General features: G+C 42.2%; 1 protein-coding gene across 1 annotated transcript in view; it reads right to left on the minus strand.

The window, feature by feature from the left end:
- PATL1 (PAT1 homolog 1, processing body mRNA decay factor) overlaps positions 1 to 13,719 on the minus strand; it is a 36,219-nt gene extending 22,500 nt beyond the window's left edge. The window contains exons 1-4 of the mRNA XM_008071853.2: positions 13,628 to 13,719; positions 11,269 to 11,380; positions 1,344 to 1,561; positions 812 to 892 (exon numbers count right to left, since the gene is read on the minus strand). Coding sequence (XP_008070044.2) covers positions 812 to 892; positions 1,344 to 1,561; positions 11,269 to 11,380; positions 13,628 to 13,642 — 426 coding nt within the window. The 5' untranslated portion in view covers positions 13,643 to 13,719. The remainder of the gene's footprint in view (positions 1 to 811; positions 893 to 1,343; positions 1,562 to 11,268; positions 11,381 to 13,627) is intronic.
- Between the last annotated feature and the right edge of the window lie 6 nt (positions 13,720 to 13,725).

A 13,725-nucleotide genomic window follows, 5' to 3' on the forward strand; every position in this document is an offset into this window, starting at 1 on the left:
ACTGAAATATTTTAATAAACTCTATAGATGCCAAAAATATCTTGAGAAATTATGTTTAAATTTATTTATTTTAATCAATCAATTTTTTTGAGGAGGAGTCTCACTGTCACCCAGGCTAGATTGCAGTAGCACTCTCACAGCCTCAACCTGCTGGGCTCAGGTGATCCTTCCACCTCAACCTTCCAAGTAGCTGGAACCACAGGCGTGTGCCACCATGCCCAGCTAATTTTTTGATTTATTGTAGAGACGAGATCTGGTCAAGTTGTCCAGGCTGGTCTCAAATCCCTGGATTCAGGCAATCCTCTTGCTTCCATCTCCCACACCTGGGATTACAGGTGTGAGCTACCGTGCCTGGCCGAATTTCTTTGTTTTTAATTCACATGGTAAAATTCACACTTTGGTATACAATTTTATAGTTTTGATAAACACATAAAGTAAGGGATCTGCCACCACAGATATAGGATGGTTTTGTCACTCTCCAAAATTCCTTTGTATTGTCCCCTTGTAGTCAACCCCTCTCGCCATGCCCAATCACTGGTAAACAGTGATCTATTCTCTGTCCCTATGACTTTTTAAGTAATTCAAATCATATACCAATGAATTTAAGTTCCAATGGCCCCCTTGCAACCTGAAGGTTGAAGAAAAGTACATAAATTATCTTAAGTACTGGGTGTAGTAGTCAACATAATACTAGCAAATGATATCCACCTGCACATCCTTTCACCTTTCAGTGAGGAAAGGATGACAAAAGGAGCCAAACTTTAAATTTTTGTATATTAGAAATTTTGTGTCAGCAAAAACTATTGACTACCTGAGCAAGCAGTGGTCCTCGGATTCGCCTCAGAACTTCAGATCCATCCCAGATGCTGGAATTCAGACTTCCTGGTTGGGGCTAACAAAAAAGGAAAATACACACACAGTCTGAAATGTTGTGGACTCTGTGGGTGACTTATCTGCTGTTGGGGGATAAGGTTTCTAACGAGCCTCAACTGCTTGAGAGTAAGAAATTATAGGGTAGGTGGGTCTGTCTAATTTCAGTGCTTTCGGAGGCCCAGGCAGGAGGATCACTTGAGGGCAGGAGTTTGCTGTCATGCCACTGTACTCCAGCCTGGACAATAGAGCTAGCTGGTCTCAAAAATTTTTTAAAAATATATATAGCTGCTCCGAAATACATATTATTCCCCAACTTCATCTCTAGAATTGTGATAATCAGGAATTACATTATCAATTTTCTATGGCATAAATAATTCTCTCATTATGGTACAGAAATAAAATGGCAAAGTTCAATGCTTCATTTTAATTATTAGTCTGCTATAATTGTCAAATCAGGGTAACTTACTCACTTGCAAAACTGTCCTAGTCTGTACTGCCCTCATGATAGCTGGATCTTCTAGTTCATTTTCAATCACCATCTTACTGAGCCTTTCTGCCAGATTTTCCTCATGGTCACCCAACAAGTCCATCTCATCCCTCTCTCCATTGCCTGTTTGTTCATTAGCAGCTCCGGGTATCTTCTCTTCCAATTCAGCCAGGCGCTCATGTGCTTCCTGCCAATCATCATCTACAAGACGACAGAGTTCATGTAAGAAACACAGCTCATCTTGGAATGAAAAGTTTAATAAAACTATTCTATTAACCAAATGAGTAACTCCAGAAGATTAAATGGAAAGTTAAATTTCCACTTAGAGACAGGAAAAAAGGTTTAAACTAAGGGATACATAAAGTGTACTTTTTACTATTAAGAGCAAATAACATCATACCAGGAATGAAATTCAAGCATTTGATTAATAGCTTAAAACATTATCAATGACGCTCAAATTAGATTCTAAAACCAATGTCTAAATTAGTGATATATATAAACTACTTGTTGGTTTAGAGACTCTACAACATCCAGGCAAAAACTTTAAAGTAAAGCTAAAACTTGTAGCACTAGCATACAACTTTCTTATAGAGTATAACTGCTATCTTCTTTATTAGCTTTTAAATCCATTTATTTTATTCAAGTAATACTTGGTAAGCCTCTATTATGTGACAAGCACTATTCTGGGTGCTTATTATTAGATATATAATAGACAATAAGCATAATAAGAAAACTGGATAGTATATTAGAAGATGAAAATGTTATGAGAATATGGAGAAAGGCAGGTTGACTTTTTTTTTTGAGTTGGAGTCTCACTCTGTCGCCTAGACTGGAGTGCAGTGGCTGCTCCCGGCTACCGCAGCCTCGACTTGCTGGGCTCCGGAAATCCTTCCACCTCAGCCTTCCAAGTAGCTGGAACTACAGGCGCGCGCTACCATGCCTGGGCTAATTTTTGATTTATTGTAGAGATGAGGTCTCGCCAAGTTGCCCAGGCAGGTCTCGAATCCACGAGCTTAGGCAATCCACTCACCTCAGCCTCTCAAAGGCACGGGATTACAGGCTGAGCCACTGAGCTCGGCTAGGTTGACATTTTAAAATAGACAGTCAGAGGTAGACTTCACTGAGAAGGTAACATCTGAGCAAATATTCAAGGGTAAGAGAGTTAACCATGTGGATATCTGGGAGAAGAGGATTCCAGGTAAAGGGGCAGTCAGAAGAAAGGTCTTAACGTGAGAGACTGACTGTTTTGAGAAATGGCAAGGATAACCGTGTTTGGCATGGAATGAGAAAGATGGGGACAGGCCGGGCTCGGTGGCTCAGCCTGTAATCCCAGCACTTTGGGAGGCTGAGGTGAGTGGATTGCCTGAGCCCACGGGTTCAAGACCCGCCTGGGCAACTTGGTGAGACCTCATCTCTACAATAAAATAAAAAATTAGCTGGGCGTGGTAGCGCGCGCCTGTAGTTCCAGCTACTTGGAAGGCTGAAGCGGAGGGATCACTGGCACCCAGCAGGTCGAGGCTGCTGTGGCCGGGAGCGGCCACTGCACTCCAGTCTGGGTAACAGAGTGAGACTCCAACTCAAAAAAAAAAAAAAAAAAAGATGGGGACAGTAAAAGAAAAGGGTCAGGGATTCAGGAGGAGGGAGCTCATTCAGGATCTCCTGGGCCACTGATTGAAATGGGGAAGGTTTAATGCAAGTTTTGCTATGGCTTGACTTTTTAAAGATTCACTCTAGCTGCTATATTGAAAACAGGTAGGTGAAAGGAGAGGAGCAATACTGGGAGCATGAAAGTCTGTTAGGCAGCTGCTGCAGTAAGCTTAGTGATAATGACTTGGATCAGGGTAGTAGAAGAGGAATTACTCTTCTACTTTAACTATGTCTCTGCTAATCCTGCACACTACTATACAGTCTGTAGCACTGACACTAAGATTGTTTTTGCATTTTTTATACTGACACAACATTATTTTTAAGTCCTATTACAACACAGATTAAAATCTTTAGAACCCTTTATCAGTTGCTCTGGAGCTAGACCTTACTTTCATCACCTCTTATTCCATCTTATCATTCCATTCCGCTTCCATCATGAAAGTTCTACTCACAGTTTTGCCCCTTTCAGCATTTAAATGTAGAAACGATTACCTTCTCACTGGAACACTCGCCAAATAACCCTTTCATTTTATTCCTTTACCTCATCTAAACATGAACTACTTTATTATTCACAAAAAAGTATTCTTCTGTAAATGTTATGCATTTTGTTTTTGTTTCAGTTATATGTTTTACATGTTCCGTAAAATCCAACAGGGATAACAGGTAATTCCCTTTATAACACAGAACTACAGACTTTTTTATGATTACAAAGAAAATACATGTCAAAAATACTACAAACATAAGTAACTTAGAAACTGAAAATGCCCCATATTCACAAAGCTGTGTTCTAAAAAATAAGAAATATAAAGTTTAACTTGGTTTTAATTTAAGCAATACATCTTTTCATGTGCACAAACACACAGATATAACTACTGTTGTTTTTTTTTTCTGAGTCAGGGTCAAACTCTGTCACCTAGGCTGGAGTGCAGTGGCCCGTTCACAGCTAATGCAAGCCTCTACTTGCTGGGCTCAGGCAATCCTTCTGCCTCAGTCATCCAAATAGCTGGAACTACAGGCATGTGCCACCATGCACAGCTAATTTTTTTTATTTATTGTAGAGATGAGGTCTCATAAGTTGCCCAGGCTGGATCTTATTCTTTTTAATACCTATATAAAATTCCACTGTATTGCTAAACTATAATTTAACTTTATTTCCTACTGATAAACACTTGGATTGTTAGCAATTTTTCAATATAACAATATAATACATGTATTGTGACAGCTTAGGTTACAATTTAATTAATAATTAATATTTAATTTCTTCTCAGAGTCAAACTATTAAAATTTAAAATCTGCTGTTGGCCCAGCGTGGTGGCTCAAGCCTGTAATCCCACTACTTTGGGGGGCTGGGTGAGTGGACTGCCTGAGCCCACGGGTTCAAAAACAGCCTGGGCAACATGATGAGGCCTCATCTCTACAATAAGTCAAAAAATAAGCCGGGCATGGTAGCATGCGCCTGTAGTACCAGCTACCTGTAAGGCTGAGGCAGAAGGATCGCCAGAGCTCAGCGGGTCAACGTTAGGGAGGCCATGAGCATGCCACTGTACTCCAGCCTGGGCAATGGAGTGAGATTCCATCTCAAACAAACAAACAAACAAACAAACTAAAACTGCTATTTTTATCTTATCACAATGTAGCATATAACATGAGAGATCCAAAAAGCAAGCAAAGTGAGACCGAAGTGGTACCTTAGGACCCAATGTCTACTCTTTGAGCACCGTGATAGACTTGAATGTATTAGTTGTGGTAAAGGGATTCCTTAAATTGTGGATCATTTTGCCATCAGCAGGATAAAGGTTGTGAGCAAGAGCTATAAAAGTATCTTTACCGCCGGGCTCGGTAGCTCAGCCTGTAATCCCGCGCTTTGGGAGGCTGAGGTAAGTGGATTGCCTGAGCCTGCGGGTTCAAGACCCGCTTAGGCAACTTGGCGAGACCTCCTCTCTACAATAAATCAAAAAATCAGCCGGGCATGGTAGTGCGCACCTGTAGTTCCAGCTACTTGGAAGGCTGAGGCGGAAGGATCGCCGGAGCCCAGCAGGTCGAGGCTGCGGTGGCTGGGAGCGGCTACTGCACTCCAGTCTGGGCGACAGAGTGAGACTCCAAAAAAAAAAAAAAAAAAAAGGATCTTTACCTAAGCCTCTAGAACATGAGTCTTCTTTCTAATCATGTGGTACTTTCCTCCCCACCCAACAGCTTTCTTACAGGAGTGCCCACTCAGGTGGCACTGTTCTTCTGAACTGTCATCTTACAGAAAATAACTTAAGGTAGCCATTTTATTATGATAATCTTTGATAAGCCTACCCTAATGTGCTCAAAAATTTAAAAGAATCCACTTAAGATGAAAGTTACAGTATTAATCAAATACTTAAATAATAATAGAATCAGTTGTTGCATTCAAATTTGTGTCATCCTTGTTAAGGAAGAGTAAGCTGAGACAGGATAAATTTTTACGATTTTACTAAGTTAGCAATGCCTACAGAGTGAAAATCTGAATTAAATTTAATATCAAATTGGAGCTAACATTCTCGAATTCATTTTTTAAAATTTATATTCCAAATTTCAGAAGTTAATTTGTTAATGGATTGGCTCTAATTCTGTGAGCTCTAATTTGCATTGCTTTCAGTCACCTCTTCCCATATTCATGTTAACTAACTTTATCAAACCCTACTGAATATGGATAATTGACTTTTCCTTAATATTTTTAAAACACTAGTTGAATAGCCACATTCTGTAAGAATGGATCCATTGTGGATCAACTGTTACATTTTCAAACATGTAAGCAAAGGAATCTATGACACAGAATACCACAATGATCATCTCAGATTTTTCTTGCTCCTGTAAAAGTATTTTACCCTGTATCTTCCTAAAATCATAGTTACTTAGATATGCCTACGCTTGACTTAAATCCGTTACTGATTAAGAGGATAAAGGGTAAGCAAAAGAATAACAGAAATGAGCCCGGCTCAGTGGCTCAGCCTGTAATCCCGCGCCTTTGGGAGGCTGAGGTGAGTGAACTGCCTGAGCCTGCGGGTTCGAGACCCGTCTGGGCAGCGAGATCTCATCTCTACAATAAATCAAAAAATCAGCTGGGCGTGGTAGCGCGTGCCTGTAATTCCGGCTACTTGGAAGGCTGAGGCGGAAGGATCGTCAGAGCCCAGCAGGTCGAGGCTGTGGTGGCCGGGAGCGGCCACTGCACTCCAGTCTGGGCGACAGAGTGAGACTCCAACTCAAAAAAACAAAAAAAAAAGAATAACAGAAATGAAAGGAAAGAGATTTCTGCAATAACTATCTTATACCCTGATGTAGGTTACTGAATTCCTGGCTGCTTCTGTAAACTTACACTTGTAATAACACCCTAGAAGCCCATCTCATGGATATTTTTGAAAAAAAGTAAAATAAAGCCAGGTGCAGTGGCTCAACCTGTAATCCCAACACTTTGGGAGGCCGAGGTGAGAGAATTGCCTGAGCCCATGGGTTCGAGACCAACCTGGGCAACATGGTGAGACCTCGAATTTACAATAAATCAAAAAATTAGCCAGGCATGGTAAAGTGCGCCTGTAGTTCTGGTTACTTGGAAGGCTGAGGCAGAAGGAATGCCAGAGTCCAGCAGGTTGATGCTGGGCTGGTCGTGAAAATGCCACTGCACTCCAGCCTGGGCAACAGAGTAAGACTCCAACTGAAAAAAAGCAAAAAGAAGGAAAATAAAAAGGAGTAGACATGATTTCACTTGAAGGCAATCTCAATTCCTAAAGAATACAGTAGCTATTAATAAAGGGCAGGTAGAAAGAACGGGGAACCCTTCCAAGTGGAGCCAAGAAATCTTTCTAAAGACTCCCCAAAGACTATTTAACATAACTGGTTAGTTTATGCTAATTGTATTTATAGTCACTTAACTTCTCTGTCACTCTTTCTCAGTTGCTAAAATTCAAATAATAGTACCTACCTCAAAAGGTTGGTGTGAGGATCAATAGTATATGCAAAACATTTAGGATGCTGCCTAGCACATAATAAGTAGCATGTAAGTTATCAATTCAAAACATGTCAAAGGTCTGACATTTCACCTCCTGGTTTAAACTCTCTGTACCAGCTGTGTATCAACCTGCAGAGGTGTATTAACAAGTCACAGGCTGACTTAAAAAACAATTTATTTTCTATAGCATTTATACCAAGATGTTATGAGAAATTAAGATTTCCACTTTACAATTCAAGTGCACTATACTCTCAATGGAAACACCTTCTTTGGAAATATTTTCTCCATTATAAACTTTTATGACCAAGAAATCTTTCTGAATCACCCTTCTACCCTAGGGTACAAAGTGAGCTAACCATGTGCTATTTCACTGCCCTTACTTTGTACTATCTGCTCTTTTACCGTGTAGCCCTGACAGTTTTTTCAATCTGTGTGCACTTGTCTTCTTTCCCATCACATAAAAACACAGTTGTGTACTCTACCATCCTTTTTTTGGAGTCTTACTCTCTCACCCGGGCTGGAGTGCAGTGGCATGCTCATAGCTACCACAAGCCTTGAACTGCTGGACTCAGGCAATCCTTCTGCTTCAGTCTTCCAAGTAGCTAGAACTACAGGCATATGCCACCACACCCAACTAAGTTTTTTGATTTCTTGTAGAGACGCGGTCTTGCCATGTTGCCTAGGCTGATCTTGAACCCGTGGGCTCAGGCAGTCCTCTCATCTCTGCCTCCCAAAGTGCTGGGATTACAGGCATGAGCCACAGTGCCTGGCTTCTAACATCCTTTTAACACAGTATTATTCCCATCTTATGAGGAAAAATAGAAACTCAGAGAAATAAAAGACTGCCCACAGCACCCTAGACATCAATGAGATGAAGGTAAGAAGGTAAGACCATTCCTCTTCTGTACAGGTTGAAAACAGAGGACATGGTACTTGGCTGCTTCATTTTAATACACTGTCTAATAATCAATTCCGGCAGCTTCATTTTAATACCAAGGAATATGTTGAAAAATAGTAATATTAAGTATACTATTTTAGTAGAAAAAGAGTCCCAGAGGCAGAGGCCAGAGGAATGCCTGAGCCCAGAGATTCAAGACCAGCCTGGGCAACTTAGTGAGATCTCGTCTCTACAAGAAATAAAAAAATTAGCCAGGCATGGTGCTGTGTGCCTGTAGTTCCAGCTACTTGGAAGGCTGAGGTGGAAGGCTCACCTAAGCTCAGTAGGTCAAGGCTGTGGTGGCCATAAGCGTGCCACCGCATTCCAGCCTGGGCAACAATAAAACTCCAACTCAAAAAAAAAAAAATAAGCACACAATGTTTGTAGCTTCTGTTGTATTCTAATGGTTATTATGAAACTATCTTTCAAATATAATTTGCAATTCACATCAGTTTCCTGCTTTTGTAATTCTTACTTATTTTTGAGACAGGGTCTTGCTCTGTTGCCCAGGTTAAAGTACAGTGTGATAATCACAGCTCACTACAACCCTGACCTCCTGGGCTCAGGTGATCCTTCTGTGTCAGTCTTCCTAGTAGCTGGGATTACAGGAGTGTGCCATCACAACTGGCAAATTTTTTAATTTTTTATAGAGATGAGATCTTTTGCAATTCTTATTTATTTTTGAGATAGGGTCTTGCTCTGTCGCCCAGGCTAAAGCACAGTAGGATGATCACAGCTCACTGCAACTCTGGCCTCTTGGGCTCAGGTGATCCTTCTGTTTCAGCCTTCCTAGTAGCTGGGATTACAGGTGTATGCCATCACACCTGGCTAATTTTTTCATTTTTTATAGAGATATGGTCTTGATATGTTGTCTAGGATGGTCTCAAACTCCCAGACTCAAGCAATCCGCCTGCCTTAGCCTTCCAAACTGCTTGGATTACAGGCATGAGCCACTGCGCACAGCCTGCTCTTGTAATTCTATTCTACATCTCTTTCCCTGTAACCTCAACGGAGAGAGATAACAGCATCTTGGATCATGCCATCCTCCTGGACAATCTTATCTCCTAAGTTATGGTAAAATCCAAAAGGCCTTTGATTCCCTCCTGTAATGAATTAGCTTCTACTTTCTTTCTTTTTTGAGTTGGAGTTTCACTCTTGAAGCCCAGGCTGGAGTACAGTGGCACACTCACAGTCACCCCAGCATTGACCCACTGGGCTCTGGCAATCTTTCTGCCTCAGTATTTCAAGTAGTTGGAACTACAAGTGCGTGCTATCACACCCGGCTAATTTTTGATTTATTGTAGAGATGAGTTCTCAACAAGTTGCCCAGGCTGGTCTCGAACCCGCAGGCTCAGGCAATCCACTCGTCTTGGTTTCCCAAAGTGCTGGGATTACAGACTGAGCCACCAACCCCCGCCAGCTTCTACTTTCAATCCTTCTCTTGTTGTTCCCAATCATGACAAAGTTTTCATTCTCTACTGAATTTTGTAAATGATCGACAATAATAAACTTTTTCATTTTTGCCAGTTTATTCAACTCAGTGTAAGCATTAATAAATTTTAGCTGTTTAGGTCACCGCAAAACCAGTAACCACTATACTTTAAGGTCTCTTATTTGTATTATTACTGACTACTGTTAAACTGCCACCTCTTCCTCAGTACTTAACTTTGAATATTTGTTGCACAAACATTAGTACTGTGATTCCAAAGAAATTACACATATTTACACACACCAACATAAACACCGTTATTCCTGCTTTCTAATATCAACAGTCAAAGCAAAAATACCTGCATTGACCCTTACCTTTTTTTTTTTGAGACAGGGACTCTCTGTCACCCAGGAGGGCTCAAGTGATCTTCCTGCTTCAGTGTCCCGAGTAGCTGGGACTACAAGTGCAAGTCACCATGCCTTGTTAATTTTCTGATTTTTTTTTTTTTTTGAAGAGACAAGGTCTCACTATATTGCCCAGCCTGGTCTCGAACTCCTGAGTTCAAGTGATCCTCCTGTCTCAGTCTCCCAAAGTGCTGGGATTATGGGTGTGAGCCACCACACCTGGCCCTTACCTATTTTTTTTAAAAAACACAGCTTACATTTTTACTTATTAATTCACTTGTTCCAAAACTTGCTTTTTAAATTTCCCACCTCAGTGTTTATGTTCCTGTGATCTGTAAGCTTAGTTTGGCTCTTTTTAAACTTTTTCCAACTCTTAGAATATTTATCTATATCCAAGGACAGAAAAATTGCATCTATGTACATTTTTTTCTAATTTATGAAGACTTTCTATCACCAAAATTCTTGGAATAAAAAGTTTTTCATTTTGTTGAAGATACTATAAGACAACTACACAGTTATCCAACATATTAGTGAGAGCTGAATTTTAAAAAATACATATCCACATACTAGAATCTGAATTTTTTACTAGCCCACTAGCCTTACTTAAGTCACATGTGCTACAAATAAAAATTCTAGGATTACTTTACATTTCTCTTAAATGTCTACTCCTCTAAATATCTGAATTCCTCATAGTGGCAAAATAGAGCCATAGTTCATTTAGCTGGAAGGGGCAGGGCTCAGAGAATGCCTGGTTTTATAGGTGAGGCAAAAAGAGGCACAGAGGAGCAGGATAGGTGCTTCCAGTGAAGAATAAACTGCACTGACTGAGATGAAGAACAAATATCTTGCCAAATTAGTGAATGAGGTTAATCCTACTAAGACAAAGCACTTACAAAGACAGCACTTGGACCAGGCACAGTGGCTGATGCCTGTGATCCCAGCACTTTGGATGCTGAGGTAGGAGGATCACCTGAACCCAGGAGTTTGAGACCAGCCTGGGTAACAGAACGAGATCCCATGTCTATTAAAAAGAGTAAAGCCTGGGGGCGGGTGGTGGTGGTGAAAAAAAAGACAGCACTTGAATAAGGCAAGAAGCCAAGAGACACACAGACACACACACACACACACACACACATTTTTAGTATTTTTTAGTGAATTTTTGCATGGTGAGAGATAGGGATCTTGCCAAGATAATATTATAAGAGAAATATATCCGTTAGGTGCAGTGGTTCACGTCTGTAATCCCAGAAACTTTGGGAGGTGGAGGTGACAGGATTGCCTGGGTCCAGGGGTTCGAGAACAGCCTGGGTCACTTGGCCAGACCTCATTTCTACAATATATCAAAAAATTATCTGGGCGTGGTGGCACGCAGTTGTGGTTCCAGTTATTTGGAAGGCTGAGGCAGGATCACCCAAGCCAGGCAGGTCAAGGCTGCCATGGCCGTGATCTTGGCACTACACTACAGCCTGGGACACAGGGTGAGACTCCTACTCCAAAAAAAAAAAGAAATATATCACTTACCAACTGCACCTGATCCAAACGTATCATCATTAAATTGATCAATCTCTTCATCTTCTTCTCCCAGACCCTGAAATGCATCTTCATCTTCATCCAGAGGACAATCCTCCAAAGACTAAAAAAGAGAAAAAGATATTAGTTATTAATGAAATTCACATCTTCATTTTTTAAAAGTTCTAAAAATGTTCATCTTATCTTCTTAATGAACATAATAGCATCCTTATGACTTTTTGTAAAGATGGCAATTTCTATTCCCCAATTTCCCCAACATTGGAAGATTACCTTCTTTCTTTTGGTTTCTGTTCCCTATGCCTAATTTCATTTACCACCCCCCCATCCTCCCCACAAGCATTCCATTTCTCTATTTTATTAAGAATCTAATAAGAGGCCAGGCTTGGTGGCTCGGTCTATAATCCCAGCACTTTGGGAGGCCAAGGCGAGTGGACTGCTTGAGCCCGCGGGTTCAAGACCATCCCCAGGCAACTTGATGAGACCTTGTCTCCACAATAAATCAAAAATTAGCTGTGCGTGGTAGCATGCGCCTGTAGTTCCAGCTACAGAAGGCTGAGGCGGAAGGATCGCCAGAACCCAGCAGGGTGACGCTGGGGTGGCCGTGAGTGTGCCACTGCGCTCCAGACTGGACGACAAGTGTGAGACTCCAACTCAAAAAAAAAAAAACAAACCCACTAATAAGATTATTTCCTCACACAACCAAGAAATTAGGCACGCAACTTCCTTTGCATCACTGGTTAGAAGAGTGATGACAACTAAAAATAAAGACTTATTATCTTGCTTGAGTTTCACATATCTTTTCCAGCAAAATTCCTTATCTTTTCATTATAGTCAAGTCATCTTTTCAACTTTTTATTATTCCCTTTTTAAGCTTTGTCTTCATTTTCCATCCTTCTCTCCTGTTTCCTATAGGCCTGAACTCTAGTGATAAACCAGAAAGCTAAGTTTTCAACCACAATGAAGTGGATTCTGGAATATCTGTGATACAAGTTCAAGTTCTGGCTCCACTCTCACAGGCAGCGTGAACATGGATAACTTACATTCTTTCTGATTGGTCATCAAATACCTCTGAAAAACCTGCTGTGTCTACTGTGTCTAAGTCTCTGTGCTAGGCTCTAAGCCTCAGTCTCTTAAATTGTAATGCAGGGACAATATCAACTTCCTCGGAGTTGAGAGCATCAAAACAAGCAAAGACTGTAGATTACTGAAAAGCTACACAGCACTGTAACATCTTACATGTGATCGATTTTAAACAATTTCCCCCCTTCAGTTTTTTCTTTAACTGATTTATTCTTCAAAACTTCCTTTCAGTCTGATCTTGAATCAAGCCTATCAAGTCTATGCCTACCTGTTCCCAATTTTCAAAGATTCAGGATCAGAATTCTACATGCTATCAGGAGGTAGGTTTGTGACAAGCCTGGCCTGGCTACCTCCTAGCTAGGCTTTGCCCCAGGGAAAGATTTGGCCAAAGGAATCGCACTTATCCTAGAGCCCTTCCCAAACTTACACAAATCAGGCATGCAACTGCCTCCTGATCAGAGGCAACTTCCAGCAGTACTCCCTCCCAAATCACAAAGACCTACTTAACCAAATCACTGCTTTTTTAAACTAAAGAGACTCTTAAGGATAATCTAGATCAGTTATTTGATTACACAAATCCAGAAAATTAACATCCAGAGACTAGAAATCACTCAAGGTCACACAGTAAGCTGGTGACAGGGTCAGGACTATCTGTTACTACTGCTACATTCCCGGGAACTTCACCAAACCCCAGTCTCCCCTCCACTTGCCCAGAAACAACTTGTGCTGGACACGCCCCCCTCCCAACCCAAAGCCCTTTTTAGTAAACAGTCCGAGGCCCCACTCACAGGGCAAGTCCAGGCCTCCCTTGACCTGATGGTTGCCTGTGGGTACGGGGGTGTGTGAGTGAAACTGGAATTGTGGGGGCCGGGTCCAGGGCGGGAAACTCGTCTCTGGGCATTCCCGGGTGACTCTTCCTTCAGAAAAGGTAGGTGCAACGCTCTCCTGCCCATGGCTCCTCCCGGGGTGGGGGCGGGGAGGTACTCCAGTTACGGCCCTTAATGGGCCCTCCCCACCCCAAAACGGAGGCTAACTTTCCCCGGCGGCAACTGACGGGACAGTCTCGACCTCTGAAGCCAGCTCCCATCCCCAGGACTAAATCCGAGACCCCAGGCCACTCGCGCCCCGCTCGGTCCCACGGAGCCCGCAGCCCCGTCCCCTTCCTCCCCGCCCTCCCCCGCCCAGGAGCACGGGACGGGCGCGTGGGGGGTGAGGGACGAAGAGGGGCGCGAGAGGGTGGGAGGAGTCACTTCCGGCCGCAACAGCTCACCTCGTAGCGGAACATTCTGGGGGGGGGAGGGAACGGGGAGGGGAGTGGGGGAGGGAGGGAAAAAGCGCTGACTCTCCGGGTGCCTCCGCGCGCGGGTC

This window comes from Carlito syrichta, unplaced genomic scaffold, assembly GCF_000164805.1.
Source record: "Carlito syrichta isolate Samal-C Ts95f unplaced genomic scaffold, Tarsius_syrichta-2.0.1 Scaffold314765, whole genome shotgun sequence".
NCBI lineage: Eukaryota > Metazoa > Chordata > Mammalia > Primates > Tarsiidae > Carlito > Carlito syrichta.